Here is a 21,175-nt window from a genome sequence, read left to right as displayed (position 1 = left end):
TGGAGGCAGACGTTTCTTTCTTTCTTTGTTTTACTTTGCAGTTCTCTTTTTAATGGGCAATCCAGGAAAAAAAAAAAAAAACAAAACAAAAAAAACAAAATCGTTTCTTTTGATTTTTAATTCCCCAAGTTTTCTGTGCTTTTTTGGGAGTTTGAAAATGTTCGTCATTAAAATTTGTAATATTTTGACTTAATAAGTTTCAGTTGGATAAAAAATTCAACGAAATATATATATATATACACACACACACACACGCACACACACACACGGAGGAATTTTTCAAAAAGAAAAAAAAATATTTATCGAGACCTTTTCAATTTATATTAACTTCAATTTAGTCTTTAAAATTTAAAATATCAATTATTTCTTTTCAGTTTTTAAGCAGATTTTTTTTTCGTTATTTTATTTATACATTTTAAACTGATTTCATCTACATCCATATAAAAATGTCAATTATAATTTTTAAAATTAAATTAAAATTAATATATATATATATATATATATATATATATGAGAGGATCTAGATTAAATACTCCTAAATAAAATGTATATTTAGAGAGGGAGAGGAAACGCATTAATTGCAATTGAATCGAACCGAATTTTGGGATAAATATATACTTTAGCAACGTACAAGTTAATATAACAACGCATAGATGCATCACATATATGGGAAATAACAATTAATTATTAGCATAGAAAATGCGAACATCAACAGAAAATTCCTGATTTATAAATTTATAATAATCTATAAAATATTGAAAAATATAACGTAAAGTGCAAACTTGTTAATATAGATTTTAATATAACTTTTAAAATATTAAATAAGGATACTATCACTACAGGATAAATATGATTCAGGGATAGTATCTTATACCCAAGTTCGATTTTTTTTTAATTTTTTTGGGATAAAATTATATGAAATGAGCACAATAATAATAATTTTATTTTGTTCTTATTTTGTAACAAGTATTATAGAAGATATGGAAGTTATAAGGCTTATTTTCTTGTTACCCAGTTTATATACTTTTTAATCATAAGTCAACGTAGATCAAAATCTGAAAGGAAACTATTTAGCCAAAAAAAATTAAAAAAAAATTGAAATAATACTTAGAATAAAAAAACAAATGAAAGAAAACTAATTAAAATCATCCCAACAATAACTTTTTTCAAGAAAAATGATTTCCTTTAATTTGACTTTGATGGCCATCATTTGTTGGGACTTGGGATGTGTGATACTCATGAACTGAACTTTGAGGTGAGAGTGTTTATTTGCGTTAGTTAGGTACAATTTTCTTCGATTTAGGTACAATTTTCTTCGATTTCGCTGAAAAGTTAGGAACAATCTTCCCGATGTCTATGTTTTGTCGCCCTGAGTTATATTATATATATATATAATTTAGGTCCGTTTTGATAATAAAAAAATTTATGGAATTTATTTTCCTTTCTAAAAAAAAAAAAGTGAATTAGATATTTATTTTAAAATAAAAAAATTTGAGTTTAAAGAATTGAATTTTCATCTAATAGAAATAAAAAAGTTATTCACGTTTACAAACAAAATTTTAATATTAATTTTTTTAAAAAAAATATAAATTTATTTTAATTTATTATATAATATTAAATTTAATTATATACAAGTTTTAATTTTTTTATTTATTATCACATATGATATGAAATAAAATTATTTTTTAAAAATTAAATTTTAAAAATTAATTATCCTTCAATCTTTATGGGATGTTTGGTAAAAAAAAGATATTGAAGAAAACTAATTTTCGGAAATTAGTTTTTTGGGATTCAGTTTTATTAGAATAATTTTTTTTTACAGTGTTTGATTAATTATAAAAAAAAATAGGATTTACAAGTAATTAAATAAATTTATACAATAAAATTAAAAGATAAAATTATATTAAAAAACTATGTAATATCAATTTTTTGAAAATTTCAGAATTCTATATTTTTAGTAGGATCTACTTTATCTGTTAGTTTTCCACATTATAAAATTTATTTTATATTAAAGGCTATAAATTCTTTTTTTTTTAATTATCCAAAGAGATAAAAATTTTATGTTTCCAAAAAATTTTAAATTTCCATTAATTTTATCATTACTCAAACATTTCAATAAAATTTTCTTTTAAAAATTATCCAAACAGAAATTTTTTTTATTTTTTTAAAAAATTTTAAATTTTCACTAATTTTACCATTATTCACACACCTCGTAATACTTTCCAAAAAAATTTAAGAGAGAAAAAAAAAAAGGAAAGAAAGGAAATGAGAAAGATTTTGCAGACATAGACTATTGAAAGAATATTAAAAAAATATAGTAAATGAGGTAAGATTAAATATTCTCACAACATGTTTGTTGGGGAAACTGAACCTGGGACTTTAGATTGGTCATTTGTTTTTTGGGGTTTCGTTCAATTGTTTTTAATTTATAAAGAAATGATAAATTTTCTTTTAGGGTAAGCGAAAACGATTTTTTATTCAAACACCCTCACAGTCTCACCAACCCCCAAGCGAAATGGCAGGTGGGTCCTACTCCCAGTTGGTACTAGATACTGTATTAAGATACTTTATGCTTTTAGGGTTTGGAAGTTTTCACGCGCCGCTCTGCGTGTGAGTTGTGTAGTACAAAGATTTTTACCTACCCCGAAAATCCTCTATCCCCAAACACCAAATAAGACGAGAAAGGGGAAAATATTCCGAAAACTAATATTAATTTTCACTTTTAGATTTTGTTCAGAATAATAATAATAATAGTTATCAGTTTTAGATTAAAAAAAAAAAAAGTTGGTGAATGAGGATATTATTGACGAGTCAAATCCTAATATGGTTTTTATAAAAAGAAAATCAATTTTTTTAAAAAAATATGATGTTTGTTACATTTTTTTTTAAAAATATGATGTTTGTTACTATAATAATTCTCACCATCTTAGATAACAGTGGATTATGTATATATATATATATAAATAAACAATTTATATAGTGGTGAATTCCATATATATATATATATATAGATATAAAACATATAAATATTGAATCTAATGTCATATAAGATGGTAAAATAGTGATAATTACCAATAATTACACATAGTAATTTTTTTTTTTTTTAAGTCTCAGTCGAGATTATTTTTCCGAGTGCAAAAAAAAGAACAAGGTTATTTTCATTTGACCTACTAAGAGAAAATATATATATATATATATATATATATATAAACAATGGTTGATTAAAAAGATTTAGTACTTCAATATTTACATTATAAAAATTGTTATTTTTTTGGTTGAATTATTATCATATTGGTCATTTTGTCTAGTTATGCAATTTTATCTAATAAAATTATAAAAAAATGATCATAGCATAATAGATAAAAACCATAATAAAATAGTTTTAAAATAATGACGTGAGTTTTGTATAACTAATTTTATAAAATTCATACATTTTAATGTATAATTTGATTTTAAAAAAAAAGGACCTAATTTCATGAGACTACAATGATTTTTGTACCCCAAAATTACTATATATAACAATAATGTTAGAAACCAAAATGTTTGTTGGCAGGAGTAGATTCAGAAATTTCATTAAGGGGACCATATTATAACAATATATTTATGCAATAATAAAAATTAGCTTGAAAAAAAAGTGCATAATTTTTTTTCTCGCTAGTACAAAAGAAGAGCTACCAAAAAAAAAAAAAAAAAAAAAGGAAGAAGAAGAAGGAAAGATCACATATTTTCTATCGTAATTGGACTATGATTTTCAAGTTCATAAAAATGATCTATTATCGCATCCACACCAATTTCTTTATCAATGTATACAACTACAGAACATACTAAAATTCCATATTCGATTATATAAATCTGCTAGACTAAAAAAGTTTAACTAAATATTTGTACAATATTAATAAAACAAGATAATAATCTGTAATACTACTTAATTTCAATTAAGTTATATATAATTAATAAAGCAAAAAAACATGTAATTGTCCAAAATTAAGAAAAATAAGACGTTAAAGATTAAAATAAGTACATGTGTGTTTGATATTATATTTCTAGAAATCAATAAAGAACTAGCCTTCTCTTACCCATAATAATAATAATAATAATAATAATAATAATAATAATAATAACGCTCTAACATCCAAGAAATTTAACAAATAAATTACGTAATATGTAATTAGTAAAGTACTAATTCATATTTAGAAAATTAGAAAGTTTACTTTAAAAAAATATAAAGTACTAATTCATATTTAGAAAATTAGAAAGTTTACTTAAAAAAAAAATTGCAGTTTTGTTTATGGAATATTATTAGTAAATGTTAGACAATGAATTATATATAGAATAAAAATGTATTGTTTCTATTTAGATTTTTATTTTGGAGAATAATAAGTTATTATAATTTATATAGTAAATATTTTATTAAAATGGACACTATATGGTAAATATTTAGTGAAAAAAAGGGCTTAAATTGTTTTGTATTGTTCGAGATATAAAAATAATTGTGTTTTATGTGTTCTTTAATTTATTTAAAATGTATTAGATTAAATTAATTAAGAATCTGGTGTGATGTTTTATGATTTATTATTAAAAATTAATCTCAAAAAGTAAAAAAAAATGTTTTATTTTTTTTTATAGTTCATGATATAAAAATAATTGTGTTTTAATTTATTTAAAAGATATATTTGATTAAATTAATTAAGAATTTGGTGTGATATTTTATGATTTATTATAAAAACTCAATCTCAAAAAGTGAAAAAAAATCTTTTTATCTTCTTTCTATAGTACATGATATAAAAATAATTGTATTTTAATATGTTCTTTAATTTATTTAAAAATGTATTTGATTAAATCAATTAAGGACTTGTTTGATGACCTAATCTCAACGAGCAAAAAAGATGTTTTAAATTCTTTTATATAGTTCATGATATAAAAATAATTGTATTTTAATATTTTTTTAAACTTATTATAAAATGTATTTGATTAAAAAAGTCAAAGTTTTTATATTTCCAGAACAAAATTGTTGTATGTAATTTATTTAATGAAAGTGCTAGGAAACAAATAATAATAATAATAATAATAATAAATAAATAAATAAATAAAACAAGTGATAAAAATTCAAAAGCCAATCTTATTTATTTTTAATATGTAAGTACAAAAACTTATATATATATATATATTTGGGCCCTTCTATGTTATTCTTTTTTTAGATACCAATGTGTATATATATATATATATATATATAGTTTTAGTGTGTAGGGAATATAATTTGCTCACTGTTACCTTTTCATTATTATTATTATTATTATTATTGCTATAGGTATATGTATATATATATATTTATCAATATTTTTTATCAGTAGTTTGCTGCTTTTTTGTTTTTACAACGTGCGTGTAGTTTTGATCGATAAGGAACACAGTGTTCATTATATGTTTTTTTTTGGTGAATAGTGTTCATTATATGTAGAACATGAACATCTATTAATATGAAACTGCTAATGATTTCTACTTCTTCAATTAATATTTTAATATTAAATTATTAATTTTATTTAATATCAAAATGATATTATTTTTTTTATACTAAATTGTTAAAGAGGAAAAAAAAAAAAGAACAGAAAAAAATAGAAAAAATAATACATATTTATATATTTACCTAAGCAGATCAATACTGATGCTTGTGGGGAGTGGAGACATTAAAAGGAGTAGGGTAAAATGCCCAATTTTCTTCTTTTGAATGGGAGAAGAAAAAGACACAGGGAAAAAGTAAATTTTGTGTAACGCTTCTGTAAAATCACATAGAAGTGATATAGTATAAATGAATCCTTTATATACATAGGGGGCGTTTGGTACGCCGGATAGGTCCGGATCGGACAGGATCGGACAGGATCGGATAGGATCGGACAGGATAATTAGTGCAGTACTATGTTTGGTATAGTTCCGGACTAAATGATGGACTAATTGTACCATGTTTGGTGCTGAATCAGACTGGATAGGACTATTTTGTAATTATATTTTTAATTTAAAAAAATAAAAATATAAAAAGTTAAATTTATATGAAAAAAAAATTATTACATCTAATTAAAGTTGTAGATTTATATATTTATATATTTATATATTTATACATACATGCAAAATATACAAAATTTGTTGTATGCACCCACGAATAATATTAATATATAACTTTAGAAATAGCTTAAAATTAACTTAAAACATAGTATGCCATAAATAACAATTAATTAAAAATGAATATATTTTAATGGTATGCATAAGACAATTGAATATTTTTTCAACCCATAAATTACATAAATATATTGTTTCCAAAACCAATAAAAATAAAATTTTAGTATGGTAAATCATAAATAACAATTATTCACAAATAAAGAAATAATTAACAGTATATGTAATTAAGAACTTGTTGATAATATAAGAATATCCATATCCAAGTTATACGTATATGTATATAGATTTCACATGTAGCAATTCAAATAACAAGTACTACATAAATATAAATATATTGGATTTTACAAGGATAATTTACTTATAAAACAAATAAGTAAATACACTTGTTGCTAGCAATCCAAATAAAAAACCTACTATAAAACCATTACGCCATTCATTGTTCATTTGAGCATGTGTATGTGCGGTGGTATTTCGTATTAGATTTGCGTCATTACGATTCCGCATCCGTTGTTCTACATACTCAACATATGCAATTTCAGCTTCTTGGGTTGTATTATATGCTTGATATAAATTATCTCTAAATCCTTGCACTTGTTGATGACATTCAGGCCAAGAATTATATATCCCTGGTTCTCTACCTTTAAACACAACATAAACTCTTCGCTTTGCCATTTAATATTCCTGCATATAAGAATACATTATAATATAATATAGTAATACAATTAAAAAATCAATAAATCAACTCAATCACGCGCATATGAATATTCTAAAACATAACACATAATCATAAAATTATCCTTACATGCAAATTTAGAAACAAACATCCACCACCATACAACAAGTTCATAAGTTTCAAACCTAATTGTTCATAATTATCATCCTCCCATACATAAACAGAAATATGTAGTCCACTACTTAACTAAATTAGTTATCCAAAAAGTCATGAGCAAATGCAATCTTCCTCGCATCCGTTTTAATAACCTTAAAAACCTCTATATTCGATGGATCCGATCTCATTGCCTTAGAGATTCTGAGGTTATCACTGGCCTCAAATCCTAACCTGTCAAGCTCCATAGCTAAATATTGTGGATAATAAGCCTCGGATTTTTCCAACTTTGCAGCCAATTTATCAAATAATTTCTCTGCTGCATTGCCTAACCCGGCTACAATGTCATCGTCCTTCGATCTAGATTTTCGTTTACCTCTTGCTTGGACTTGTGTAGATGGTTCACTACCTCCTCGATTCACAGACATTGGAGAATCGACATTATCAATTGGTTCATTTGCAGTGTCCAGATTTATTTCATTTATCATATCAATTGGAGTTTGTGCTCCACGTCCGGTTGCCCGATCCTTCCCAAGAATCGACATTATCAATCCCCCATAGTTTGTATTCTTCATTTGCCAATAGTCTCTAGATAAACATTGCAAAGGGATTAATTCTTTTTAAAATGTTTAAGAAGCATCTGATACGAAAGATCAATTGTCTTTTGAATGTATTCAAGTTGCTGCAGCCTTACAAAGGAACAAGGAGGCATTTTTTAATTAGTTTCAACCACCAATTATTAAGTGCTTTGTTTGATTTTGATTCCAAGAACAATCAATTTTCTAGAATTTAGAGTATTTTATTCATGTTTGCACTCTGCCCTGAGATTACATAATTTTGTATTTTAAGTATTTTAGTATCATTTTCTTGTAAAATTATGCGATGTCTCTGAATGGTTTTGTGTGCTGGTTATATTTGTTCTCTAATGAAACATGAAATTCTAATTATTGAATTTTCTTTCGGTAGGCTGGGCGGTTGAGGTCAGAGAACAACTTGCTTCACATGGTAATTTATGTTTTTGGTTCTGTTTCTCTTTTTTGTTTAGACAAGCATACATGAATGATAAATGACTATTTTGAAAGCATTTAATGGTTAAGAAAAAAAAAAAAAAACATTTGTACACCCACAATCAGAGAACGAAGAAGATTGAAAGATGGAGCACACAGAATCAGAGAACGAAGAAGAAGAAGAAGAAGAAGCATAAGAATTTTTTTCTACACATTTGTACTCCCAGGTTGAAGAAGAAGAAGAAAAAAAATGGCAAAAAAAAAAAAAAAAAACAATGCCAGATCGAAGAGAAGAACGAAGAAGAAGACATTTTTTCCTCCAGATTTGTACACCAGATCGAAAATAAAATTGCAGAAAAAAACAAATTGCCAGATCGAAGAACAAGACAAACGAAGAAAAATATGGCCCGAATGTGTATGGAAGTATGAATAACCAAGAAGAAGAAGAACAATGTAGATGAAGAAGAAGAAGAACGAGAACAGAGAAGAAGAAAAAGAAAAAGTCTTTTCTGGCAGATCAAAAAAGAGAAATATGGGCAGATCTAATAAAAAAAAAAAAATAAACTGAAACATGAAGAAGAAGAAGCAGACAAACAATGAGAAGAGAAAGAAGAAGGCAAACTCACATATTCAGAGCTTGATTTGGGCAGAGGCACGCTTGATCTGGGCAGAGGCACTCGAGAGACACCAGCAACGCCTTCGATCAGCTCCGGACAGAAATTTGACCCAGGGGGAAGGACGGGTCAGCTTAATCCTCCTCTCGGGGGATTATTTTACTGTAGCGGTTAACTTATCCGCTTCTTCGTTTGTTCCTTTCAAACACCGGATTAGGACGCAATCCTGTCGAATCCGGTGAAACAAACATGCCCATAAAGGATTAAAAAGTAAAATTTCATTAGCTTATGAATATATTTTGTAAAAGACAAGTAACTATACTAGGTTTCTTTTACCATATCTTTATGAGATGCATATTGTATGAGGATAATTCAGTTTTTTGGAAGTCGTCGCCCTTGTTGATGGTCCTATATCTGCTCGTGGTTGTCAACTACTTTAATAAATATTATTATAAATAATACTAGCGATGCAGAAGTTTAGGAAAATATTTATTAGATGATTATATATAATATTTTATTAATTTATATTTAGTTACCATTAGAATTAATTTATCTATATATCTATATATGTTAATATTTTAACTAATTAAATAATAATACATAATCTTTTCGTATTATTTTAATAATATATATATATATATTATATATATTTTGTAAACTTGGTTGGAAAACTTTTTGTTTACCTGTATTATTTCTTTATTTTATTGATATCCGTGAGTTTTAATTTATAACTCCCTTATTTATATTTAGTTTATATTAATTTTTTAATTAATAAAATAATGTTATTCTAAAAAAATATTAGTAAATAAACTCAAGGAAAATGCTAAAGGTTTAGTATAAATCTACTAAAATTTATATGGAGTGTCATGTGTTGATATTTATTGATTTATGTTAGTTATTTTTATATTTTATTTATATTTAGTTTATATTAATTTTAATTAATAAAATAATGTTATTCTAAAAAAATATTTGTAAATAAACTCAAGGAAAATGGTAAAGGTTTTGTATAAATCTACTAAAATTTATATTAAATATCACATGTCAATATTTATTGATTTATGTTTGTTATTTTTATCTTTTAAAAGTTTACTTATATACAATTAGATTATGTTAATATACTAATCAATAAAATATTAACATATAACACCACTCAACAACATTACTAAAAACCCAATAACATTACTCAATACATAATTATGAATAATACTAGGAATATGAAGAAATCTTCCAGAATATTTTCCAATAAAATATGGTAAAATGACAGTATGATTATTTTATTAGTTGAAAAAACATATAACATAAATATGAATAAATTCACCATTATGAATAAGATCGCCATTGAAGAACAAATGTAACTATGAGATAATAATATAATGACATTTTATCACTTGTTTTAATAGAATTTGATACTTCTAATATTATTTAAATAATTATTTGCTTAAAAAATTTAAATTGCTTATTTATTGAAGCCGTTAGATTAGAGTTTAAGGTTGGATTAAAAAAATAATAATAATAATCGACAAATCCCAAACATTTTTTTAAAAGTAAAATCAATTTATTTTTATTATATTAATTTAACATTAAATATGAAATAGTAATACTAAATAGGCTTGGAATTGTTATTAAGTTGACATTAAAAAAAGAAAAAAAAAATAAATCGTATTACATCTATATTATCCCTATTTTTAATCTATTTGAAACAAGATTATTTTATTTTTTATTTGTACGCTCAACACCCTTTTTATTGATTAATATAATACATTTGACGAATGCAATTTCTTAATAAGCCAGTTGTTAATTAAAGGGTTAATTACACTTTATCCTCAAATTATTACATTTACAATACTTTTTCCCCATTATTTTGGTATCTCAAATCTAAAATTTTACAAATGATTTACCAGCCGAGTTAATATTCAAATTATTCCATCTTTGCACTTTGTTTCAAAAAAAAAAAAAAAAAAAAAAAAGAAGAAAAAAGTGAGAATGCCCTCATAATTTGTTTTTTCCACATTAGTTCAATTATGCAATTTTTTCTAATGAGTTTGGAAAAGTTGGTCATACAAACAAATCAAAGATGAAATAAAGTATAATGAAATAGTTTTTAAATAGAGTTACATGAAATTTTTTTGGTAAATAGAGTTACATAAATGATTAGTTTTATCAAATTCATCTACTAAACTCGTATAACTGAACTAATGTTACAAAAAGCAATATGAGATTTTATATAGTTTGAGAAGGTAAAGTGTAAAACTTGTAATACTTGAGAAGGCCTGTATTTAACCCTTAATTAAACTACTTAAAAGGTAATGCATAGAAGATTTACATTTATTTAAAAATTATAATATTTGCTTTCATAGTTTTCTTCATTTTAGTTTGATCACTCTATTATGTCGATCAAATAATTTTCAATAGTCGATATTACAGCTTTGTTTGGCATGGCTTTTTAAAAGCATTTGGATAATTTTATAGAAAAGAAAAATATTTCAATTCAAAAGAGTTTCAAATGAAAGCTAATAAAGTATTATATTTTCTCATAAACTTTTCGGGGAGAACCTGAATATTCAAAGAAATAAAAAGTGATTTAAAGTTCTAAACAAAGCCTACAAAAAAAAAAAAATGTTTGAATTGATGACTATTTTAATATAAATTTTTGATAATCTTATTAAATAAAGAATTTTTACAACTCTTAGATAAGTAATAAATATATAAGTTTTCAGCACAATAGCTGACAAATAATACAAAAACTTTTATTTTTTACTTTTTTTTGATAAAAAATTTTAAAAAAACAGAGCAATTTTATTAATGAAATTAAAGATTATCTTTGGTTTCTTCAATTTTTATTTTTATTTTTATTTTTTGGGTAAATCTTTGTTTCTTCAATGATAAGAACCAAAAAGTAAAAAAAAGGAAAAGAAAAACTAAAAATGGGCTGTAATTAAATCCAACCATGCGGTGGCAGCCGCCTAGTGTTGGTAATTGTTGCTTACCCAACCAACTTAGTTGGAGAAAAATCCCAATCTCAAATTCCCCCACTCTTACTATTCAGCTTTGAAACTCACGCGCTATTTCCCTCGCCCAACTTTCCCGCGCCCCTTCCGCTAGCGCGTGTAATTCTCATGTCCTTCAAACACTCCTCCACTATCGCTCAAGCTCAGATCTCTCTGTCTCTCTCTCGCCCTAACTATAAATTCCAAATCTCTCTCTGCATCCACACCCACTTTTAATTTCCTCTACCGGCGCCACTACGCCTTGCTACTTTATACACCCCTAACCGTCGTCAACGCCGCCACAATAATGGCTGCTACGTCAGCTTCCCAAACCGCCACCCTCCATAAATCTTCTTCGTTCAGAAACCCTTCCCTTTCTCTATCCTCCAAGCTTCCTCTCCCTTCTCTGTTCCGCGTCAATGTCACCCAGCGCCGCCGGGATACGAAGCGACTCGTGTTGGTCGTATCGGCTGGATTGGACGCCAAGCCGACGGTTCTCGTCGCTGAGAAGTTGGGTGAGGCTGGTCTCAATCTGTTAAAGGACTTCGCGAATGTTGATTGCTCGTATAATTTGAGCCCCGAGGAGCTCTGCACCAAGATCTCGCTCTGCGATGCTCTCATCGTTCGGAGCGGGACGAAGGTGAGCCGAGAGGTTTTTGAGTCGTCCGGTGGGAGGTTGAAGGTGGTCGGGAGGGCCGGTGTGGGGATTGATAATGTGGATCTGGCTGCGGCCACCGAGCATGGATGCTTAGTGGTGAACGCTCCGACCGCCAACACGGTTGCCGCCGCTGAGCACGGGATTGCTCTCTTGGCTGCCATGGCTAGGAACGTTGCTCAAGCTGACGCGTCTGTGAAAGCTGGTAAGTGGGCTTTGTTTATTTGTTTATTTATTTATTGGGTTTTGATTTGTTTTGGGCATTTTGGATTAGAAATTGGTTTTTCAATTTGGTAATTTTCTTGTTTTATGACGAAAGTTTCTATCTTTTTTGGGCTTTTGAGAAGCATCAAAAGTGCTTTGAAAAGTGTTACAGGTAAATCATTTTTATCGTTTAAATAAAGAAAACAATAAAATTTGTCAGATCTATTCGTTTCATTGGCCGTAGTTGATAGAATTTTAGATTTGACCCAAGATAGAATGGCGAAGCAATGGTGTAATACAACTCTCTCGAATAGAACATTTGAGAATGGCAGTACTGATTACTGAACATAGAATTCTATATGTTTTTTTTTTTTTTTTTTTTTTTTTGGCTTTTTCTCGTCCTGGTTTCACAAAATATGTCATACCCTTCCTTTTTGTATTGTGGCAATCTGTATATGGTTTGCATGTTAGGAATCTTATATTTATCTGTGAGGACTTGGGCTTCAGCTATTAGTTTAAGCATATCCAAGATTTCTTACTTGATGTATTGTTTGGTTTAATCCAGGCAAGTGGCAGAGGAACAAATATGTTGGTGTATCTCTTGTTGGAAAAACACTGGCAGTGATGGGCTTTGGAAAAGTTGGATCCGAAGTTGCTCGGCGAGCTAAGGGGCTAGGTATGCATGTCATAGCACATGATCCATATGCCCCAGCTGATCGTGCCCGTGCCATAGGTGTGGATCTTGTGAGCTTTGATGAGGCCATATCTAAAGCTGATTTTATCTCTTTGCACATGCCTCTCACTCCTTCTACAAATAAGATTCTCAATGAGGAAACTTTTGCCAAGATGAAGAAAGGTGTCCGAATTGTGAATGTTGCACGTGGAGGAGTTATTGATGAAGATGCTCTTGTGAAGGCACTGGATTCTGGAATTGTTGCACAGGTATGTATTTTCCTTTCAATACAAAAATATTTTGTTGACAGGAAAAGTGGGATAACACAATCTCCCTTTTGTAGGCGGCCCTTGATGTTTTCACAGTCGAGCCACCAGCACAAGACAGCAAATTGGTACGGCATGAGAAAGTCACTGCAACTCCTCATCTAGGTGCCAGCACCATGGAAGCACAGGTGATTTGTATGTTCCACTTTCATATTTAAATATGTTAAAACTTTTTTTTGTTTCATTTTGTTTACCTAATAGTGCTTAAATTTGATGTGCAGGAAGGTGTGGCCATTGAAATAGCCGAAGCTGTTGTTGGAGCTTTAAGAGGGGAGCTTGCTGCCACTGCAGTCAATGCTCCTATGGTTCCTGCTGAGGTATTGCTAGTAACCTTTTCATTTTAGAGGTCTTTAATGAAGTTGGTGACAGTGTTTGGCTTGTCTGTAACATGGAGTCTCATCTGTTCCCTAACAGCATTTATCTTTTTGTCTTCCCATCGCAGGTTCTGACTGAACTGAAGCCATTTGTTGAACTTGCTGAGAAACTTGGGAGACTGGCTGTACAGTTGGTAGCCGGAGGAAGTGGTGTGAAGACTGTAAAAGTGACTTATGCTTCTGCTAGAGCTCCTGATGATCTTGACACTAGGCTGCTACGAGCCATGATTACTAAGGGTCTGATAGAGCCCATATCTAGTGTTTTTGTGAATTTGGTTAACGCCGATTTCACTGCTAAACAAAGAGGACTTAGAATTAGTGAAGAACGAATCCTTCTAGATGGTTCGCCTGAGAGTCCACTCGATGTGATAGAGGTCCAGATTGCCAATGTGGAATCTAAGTTTGCCAGTGCCATATCAGAGTCTGGGGAGATAAAGGTGGCAGGTCGGGTTAAAGATGGAATTCCCCATTTGACAAAGGTTGGATCTTTTGAGGTTGATGTGAGCTTGGAAGGTAGCATAATTCTCTGCAGACAAGTCGATCAGCCTGGTATGATTGGAAACGTTGGAAGCATCCTGGGAGAGGAGAATGTGAATGTTAGTTTCATGAGTGTTGGAAGAATTGCTCCAAGAAAGCAGGCTGTGATGGCAATCGGCGTGGATGAACAACCCAGTAAGTCATGTTTGAAAAGGATTGGGGAAATTCCAGCTATCGAAGAGTTTGTTTTCCTCAAGTTGTAATGCGACATTTTGTTCATCCCTATAATATGTTGTATTTTCTTTTGGGAGAGTGGTGTTTTGGGAGGGTGGGTGCCGGCTTTTGCTTTGCTTTGTCCGTTCTTTTTCTAGGTGGGTGTTATTTCTAAATCACAATGCCCGATTTTGATGCGCATTTACTTTTGAATGTTCTTTTGGGTAGATTTAGGGTGATGAGGGAAGAAAGAATAATAAATAATTAAGCTTTGCAATTAAGAGTCTGTACCGTTTTTCTAGGTTTATATATTTGCAATTCAGTGTTTGCATATTATTTGTGGTCTGTCCTTGAATACAGGAATTGTCTATGGAATCTGTACGGTGATTTGGTTCGTTCACAATTTGTTAACGCTGTCAAGCGGGACTACCATATCATAAAGCAGGAAACTAAGATGCATTTTAAAATTGGGTTAAGCAATGAATGTACTCAACATGCTTCAAATTTCTATTGAACAATCTTTGCAAAAACAAAAGAAAACAAAATTAGACATGAAATACTTATTTAAAAACCTCTCATTCTATGGATACACGTCCCTCAGTACCCACATTTGTTCCTGTTGACGAATAGATGTCTGGGGCTACAATCAATAATACACCTCTCCTTGAATTTAAAATACCTGGGTTTTTTATTAGTATTTTTTTTAAAGTAGAAATTTATTACAATAATATGCTTTCTTGGAAGAAGCATGACTCTGTTAATTAACATCTGCATCTGAAATCTTCAACAGCCCAATTTAGTGCGCTACTTGCTCCGAAGTACCAGTCTTTGAAGCCAGTAAAACAACCAAGGCTGAGACCTTTCAATGTACGAACCCAGAAAGGAAAGGAACCTGAGCCACAGTTGTTGGTAGGGAAAGCTGGAGGTTATGAATTGTCAAATAGGCAGCAATACCAGCAGCATAACCTGCAAAAGCAAAACCGCTCACCTGCAAAAAAGAGAGCAAATTAATTTACTAAAATGAACAATGGAACTTCAATTTGTTAACAGTGCATCGGATGCCAGCTGATACCTTCCGCAAGTACCAGAAGAAATCCACCTTTTCCATCCCCATATAAGCAACCCCGGCTGCAGAGCCAATAACAAGCATAGATCCACCGGTACCGGCACAAAATGCAATCAGCTGCCAAAATTCAGAATCTAGGGGGAAGGAGGTTAAATCATACATTCCCATAGTTGCAGCAACTAGTGGAACATTGTCTATGACTGCTGATACAACCCCTATTGCACTGGCAATTAGTTCAACATTTGGAATATGAGCATCCAGGTAATTTGCCAATTCCCGAAGAATCCCAGCTGACTCCAAGCTAGAAAAGAAAATGCCTAATATGTCAATATGCAGGTAATAATATTAATGCATGTGCAACTATGTGTAAAACCAATCACTAAGCAGAAGCAGTGGGGATTTCATGCATAAAAGAGTTCACCAAAATAAAAAATAAAAATAAAAAAAGAAAAAAATTCTCAGAGAACGATCAAGAAGGGCACAAGAATGATTAAAAAAAAAAAAAAAAACAAAAGAAGGCGAAATACAAACTTCCAGCAGCATGATGGACAAAGAAACAGAAAGAAAAAATGCAAGCAGGGAAATACTTATTTCCAGCAGCTGCATTCTTTCTCTTTCTGCACGACAAAATAACAAAATTTTTAAAACCCTTAAAAGTAATACAAAAGAGACAAGAGACCTCCTTCATGATCAGCTGATCATGGTCTTTCTGTTAAATTTTGAGAGGAAGATTTACTGGACCTACTTAATATTTGATAATGCAATATAGTTCTTGCTACAAAAATATTACAAAAAAATCTGAAACAGCATTTGCATAGTCACCTGCTAACTGATAAAAGGATTCCAAGGAAGAAAAGTGCTCCTTGAGTGTCAATCCGTGACAAGGCTTGCGGTACTTTTAACTTTTGCCTTTCAGATTCACCATAATGGATAGCATCAGTAAGAATCCAAAGAACTCCAAGTCCAAGCAGGATACCCATAAAAGGAGGCAAACCAGTTAGGGACTTGAACACCGGAACAAAAATTAAAGCTCCAATGCCTACAGAAAAAACAAGCTGTCCGCGAGGAGCCACCTGTTCAGATGCCAAAACATTGGGAGTATCCTGTGCTCTTCCATTTACTTCACTGGATAGAAGAAGAGAAACTTGTATCAATTATTGATTCCATTCGATTTGATCCTAACATTTCCAAAATCAATTTCACTGACTTATCTCTGACATTGCAAGGAGAATACCTAGTCAACGACATTAAAGCCAGTGGAACAGCTAGAGAAATTGCTGAAGGTATTGCCAAGTTCTGTAAACAAAGGCAAACATTCTATGTTAAGAAAGGTGAAATTTCTTCAAGTATGATAGCCTATATGTATTTCAAGTGGTCTGGAAACTGACGTCAAGAATAGGATACAGATGCTTAGGGAGTTGTAATTGAAGAGCTTATAAATTGTAAACTTTCCTTGTGACTTCAACGCATGGTTTTGAATGCTAACACCACTAAAGTGACCAACATTTATGATCCATCTTGACTTGAAGTCTAATATTATATTTAACAGGTAAGATAAATCTCAATATGCGGGTGCATATCTACTTCACCACCAAAATCACAGTTCAATGACAATCCATCATATTTACTCCTTAGTACTTTCTAAAGTAAACTTCCAGTGACACATGAGAGGGAGGGGGACAGAGAGAGAGTACAAGCCTTTTTTTCATTTTTTTTTGGATATCAAGAGAGAAAATAAGCTCATTCAGTATACTTTTTATGTAAATTTAATAACTAGGTTATACGGTTTAAAAGCTCCAATTCAATAATACTAGACATCAATTAATCATTTATGAAGCACAGATCCCTAACTCTCAATGTAAAAGAATGTAAAGATATTTACAGAAAGTGCAAACATAAAAGAATACCTTCATTGTCTCCAATGTTGATATCTGACCATGTATCCATAGCATAGTAGTGGTGACATCACCAATGGGAGTCCATGCACCACCTGCATTTGCAGCTATAACAACCACAGCGCCCAAAAGCCTGTCAGCAAAAACCATATATACAATGAAGTATTGCAGAGTGAATTAATAATCAGCCCCCCTTTCCCTCCTGTCTCCCAATCATTTCTGCAAGAAAAGAAAAGGCAAAATTGGATAAGTAAAGAAGATAGAAGACAGTTGGCACATACTTGCGGTATTCTGATGGAGGCACTAGTTTCCGCAGTAAAGAAACCATGACAATGGTAGATGTCAGGTTGTCTAGGACCGAACTAAGGAAAAAAGTCACAAAACCAATCTGTGGTTTAGACAATTACTGGTTCAGTGCCATTGAATAATACAAATCAAATCATAGCATAGAAGGACAAATCAATAGATACGAATTCTCCAAAATAATTATTCCACCCTCCTATGGACAAAAGTAGAAGCTAAGCAATGCAGGTAATACAAGTTTTACGCAACTTATATAGTATTGTAATTTCATATGTGATCGAAAGATGTATTTTTTAAAAATGTTTATCATGGACATTGATACAATTCTCTTTAAATCCCAAAGTATTATAGCATCATCATCTATGGTGGATTAAATAACAAATATTCAGGATTCACCAATTATTATTACTTACAATATTTATCTGCGCGGAAATCTAGGAATATGGCAAAGCTACTACAAAACAATCTTCATAAAGACCGTGTTAGGGCCTTTCTTTATTTACATTTAAGTAGGAGTCCAGGCTAGAGTTATAAAGCAATTGAATTTGAGCTTTGCCCCATGGTTTCTATCAAATCATCATAACTCTTCAAATGCACCCAAAACAAATTGCTCATACAATGGCTGTAATCACATGGCACTAGATCATTCATTCTATCAACTTTATTAGTACCCAAAGGATAGGGCAGATATGCAAATTGACAAATGAAAAGGATCCATCAATACATCCATGGAAGCACTCACCACCCAGAGGAGGGTCCGCGGTTTTCGAGTTGTTATATTGTCTGTAACCAGCTTAAATCCTTGATGTGCATCAACTATCTCTACAATGGTCATTGCACCAAGCAAGAAAAACACTATCTGACTGACTTCTGCAGACGCATGTGTTAGCTCTTGAACAGCTATATCAGTTGAGGGAGCCTACAAAAAAAAAAAAAAAAAAAAATCAAACAAGTCAAACAACACTGCACCAAGTAATTAACGATGAAAGTGCATAAAATGGCAATTGTATGTTAACATCTATAGGTATAACTGCATCAATGTTGTAAGAAGCAGAACACTGTGAAGTGTTGGGTCAAAGAAAAAAGGTAAAGCAGCATGCTTTTTCCTACTTAGTGGTAAAACTATATAAAAACATTTTATAAAGAGTAATGATATTTCCTAGAGATAACTTATGCGATAAAGCAAATATTGTCACCTCCACCAAACATAAAGAAGAAAGAAAAAATTCACGTTGTACACAAGTTTTTTTACTGATATCATTGTCAGGGATTTTAAACACTTTATGGTGCAGAACTCATCATAATGACAGATGGGAGAGAAGAGATGACAAAGCACAGTTCTATTTAAATGGTCTATAATTGATGAAAATACATGAGTACAAACTAATTCCAAAAATCACTTGAATCAGGTTTTCCCATAAATATATATATACTTTATTTTGTTGCCCTTATATTTTGATGAACAGAACTTTGAGGATATGGTTTTAACAGCAACACTACATGCGAGTAAAAACATAGATAAAACTCATAGCACGAGCTTCCAATGATCAATTTACATTAAGTTATAGGGTAAAAGAAAATCTTATAATGGACACTGAAACTCTATGGAAGGACTAAAACCTACTAGTTTATAACCACAAGTTCCAAACCAAAACCTTAAAAAGTTATAATCTTTTGTTCAAAGAACACTATTAGCATGGAAAAGAAATCAAACCTACTAAAAATCAATCGTATACAGCCTAAGTAAACAACATCATGCATGTATGGATATATTAAGTGTTAATTACCGATACAAGTAACGGCTGATTTATTTTCTTCCTTTTTCCTTTTTTGCTTGCACATACTAATAGTAAGCGAAGGGACATTATACAAGTTAAAGCCAACTCTAATCTTACGGGTAATTTCAATTAGTATGTATGAACAGAATTTCAATTAGTAAGTAAGCATTTTACCCCAATACTTCGCACTACCCACAAGCTCACAGCCATTAGTAATCCTACTCCACTTTTATTGAAGGCTAGAGATTCTTCAAAAATGATGCCTGCATAACCTATTCCAAAGAGCAATGCCATTGCAACATCCTGAATCATGAGTGTTAGTCAAATAAACTTAAGCTCAATAGAAATCTTCCATAAGAGTGCATTTTTGTGCTCAAAAGGTAAATAAGCTACCATGGGGGGCCCCAAAAAAAGTGACCTGGCAACAACACAAGATATACCTGATTGGCTGCAACCCAAGAATGGTTAATTGCCAAAGTCCCTGTTGCAGCAGCTGCAAATATTGCAAGAGCTTTCAGCAAATCAGTTTTTGGCTGGTAATTCGCTTCAAACTCACTTGAGCTTGTTTCATCAACTGAACATAAAGGATCACATGATCCAGAGGACTCCTGATGATAAGCTAAAAGGTCAAATATGAAGTATGACTATCAGCAGAAGTGCTGTGCCAACGCAACATAAAGGTTAACACTATCAACATCTAATTCATATATCATCCAGTTACTCATATGAATTAGAGGAATTACACAGTTATATCAGAATCGTTTCTTTAAATAAAGCTATTTCAGGATTTTGAAAATTTAGCTCAAACAGCACATAAAGAGGCAATAAAAAAATTGTCTCTTTCCATTAGAGTATTTCACTCCCATAAGCAAAGAACTAAAATAAAATCACGAGCAGATGCAATTGCTCAGTAAAATTGAAATCCCAATTTCAACGGATTAATAAAATTTTCTACAAGAAAGGGACTGAAAGCCTCAACCTTTTACGAACCACCCAATTGCAAATTCAAGCATTCTTTGACAAAATACATATTTTAAATTTAACCAGAAAACAAACACATGGGTATTGTAATTCGTAGGTTTTAGAAAGGAGGAAGACAAAGAAGAAGAACCTGGAACTGTTTCTGGGAGTTGGATTGAAGTTGCTGCTGCCAAGCCTGAGAAGAACTCTTGGCCTTATCTTCTGCTCGAGCCAGCACGCCATTGCCAAGCAACCTAGGGGCTCTTATTCCGGGCACAGATGAACCAAAGCAAGGCTTAGACAGAAATGAGGATTGTGTTTGAAGGAAAGAGGGGGGAGATTGAGAGCTAAGTGAACTGTTTTTGAAATGGTATGACGGGGACAAATGGGTCCCAACAGAGAAGGAAGCCATTAGAGCTAACTTACGAAAGGAAGCTGAAGATTGAGACCAAGACGAAGAAGAAACGAAGCTAAGGTGTTAGCTAACGAGGAAAATGTGAGCAAAATTTCTTGTTGGGTCAGCTAATATTCACGTTGTCATGGGAATTTGGAAGTAGAAGAGTGAGTAATTGGCTTCTAGTAAATGTTTGACCACTCTAATTTTTATATCTCAAAAGACTCAACCCAATTAATCAACTATTTTTCTTTT

General features: G+C 30.7%; 3 protein-coding genes across 5 annotated transcripts; 1 reads left to right on the top strand and 2 right to left on the bottom strand.

Moving 5' to 3' along the window:
* Positions 1-6,426: 6,426 nt before the first annotated feature.
* LOC132799489 (uncharacterized) lies at positions 6,427-8,816 on the bottom strand. 2 transcript variants are annotated; one of them, XR_009634133.1, is made up of 2 exons: positions 8,628-8,816; positions 6,427-6,849 (listed from the first exon to the last, which is right to left on the bottom strand). XR_009634133.1 is itself a non-coding variant. In XM_060811468.1 (2 exons), exon 2 carries the CDS (start codon positions 7,567-7,569, stop codon positions 7,093-7,095), a length of 477 nt encoding a protein of 158 aa, XP_060667451.1. In that variant the 5' UTR covers positions 7,570-7,582; positions 8,628-8,816; the 3' UTR covers positions 6,879-7,092. The 2 variants fall into 2 exon arrangements, 1 of the variants encoding a protein (XP_060667451.1); XM_060811468.1 differs by lacking the exon at positions 6,427-6,849 and adding an exon at positions 6,879-7,582.
* Positions 8,817-11,766: 2,950 nt separating this feature from the next.
* Positions 11,767-14,860, top strand: LOC107406999 (D-3-phosphoglycerate dehydrogenase 1, chloroplastic). The gene is made up of 5 exons (XM_048481448.2): positions 11,767-12,462; positions 13,027-13,403; positions 13,478-13,588; positions 13,682-13,777; positions 13,903-14,860. The coding sequence occupies exons 1-5, from the start codon at positions 11,910-11,912 to the stop codon at positions 14,572-14,574; spliced, it is 1,809 nt and encodes a 602-aa protein (XP_048337405.2). The 5' UTR covers positions 11,767-11,909; the 3' UTR covers positions 14,575-14,860.
* A 199-nt stretch (positions 14,861-15,059) lies between these two features.
* LOC107407000 (sodium/proton antiporter 1) lies at positions 15,060-21,115 on the bottom strand. 2 transcript variants are annotated; one of them, XM_048481449.2, is made up of 10 exons: positions 20,678-21,115; positions 20,007-20,174; positions 19,741-19,869; positions 18,531-18,707; positions 17,767-17,873; positions 17,498-17,618; positions 16,825-16,886; positions 16,413-16,715; positions 15,597-15,891; positions 15,060-15,512 (listed from the first exon to the last, which is right to left on the bottom strand). In XM_048481449.2, the coding sequence occupies exons 1-10, from the start codon at positions 20,936-20,938 to the stop codon at positions 15,387-15,389; spliced, it is 1,749 nt and encodes a 582-aa protein (XP_048337406.2). In that variant the 5' UTR covers positions 20,939-21,115; the 3' UTR covers positions 15,060-15,386. The 2 variants fall into 2 exon arrangements, with proteins under 2 accessions (XP_048337406.2, XP_048337407.2); XM_048481450.2 differs by having other exon boundaries at positions 20,007-20,185; positions 20,678-20,818.
* Positions 21,116-21,175: the final 60 nt, after the last annotated feature.

This window comes from Ziziphus jujuba, chromosome 9 (genome assembly GCF_031755915.1).
Source record: "Ziziphus jujuba cultivar Dongzao chromosome 9, ASM3175591v1".
Classification (NCBI taxonomy): Eukaryota; Viridiplantae; Streptophyta; class Magnoliopsida; order Rosales; family Rhamnaceae; genus Ziziphus; species Ziziphus jujuba.
Note: the sequence above shows the minus strand (reverse complement) of the source record. Positions and strands in the feature narration are given on the sequence as shown.

Excerpts from the sequence above, each read along its gene's own strand:
- LOC132799489 (XM_060811468.1), bottom strand. The coding sequence starts at position 7,569 with ATGAAGAATACAAACTATGGGGGATTGATAATGTCGATTCTTGGGAAG.
- LOC107406999 (XM_048481448.2), top strand. The coding sequence starts at position 11,910 with ATGGCTGCTACGTCAGCTTCCCAAACCGCCACCCTCCATAAATCTTCT. Across the intron at positions 12,463-13,026 it reads TGACGCGTCTGTGAAAGCTG|GCAAGTGGCAGAGGAACAAA; the intron begins GTAAGTGGGCTT and ends GGTTTAATCCAG. Across the intron at positions 13,404-13,477 it reads ATTCTGGAATTGTTGCACAG|GCGGCCCTTGATGTTTTCAC; the intron begins GTATGTATTTTC and ends TCCCTTTTGTAG.
- LOC107407000 (XM_048481449.2), bottom strand. The coding sequence starts at position 20,938 with ATGGCTTCCTTCTCTGTTGGGACCCATTTGTCCCCGTCATACCATTTC. Across the intron at positions 18,708-19,740 it reads GGGTAGTGCGAAGTATTGGG|GCTCCCTCAACTGATATAGC; the intron begins GTAAAATGCTTA and ends TTTTTTTTGTAG. Across the intron at positions 15,892-16,412 it reads ATCCTTTTATCAGTTAGCAG|CTTGGAGTCAGCTGGGATTC; the intron begins GTGACTATGCAA and ends TTTCTTTTCTAG.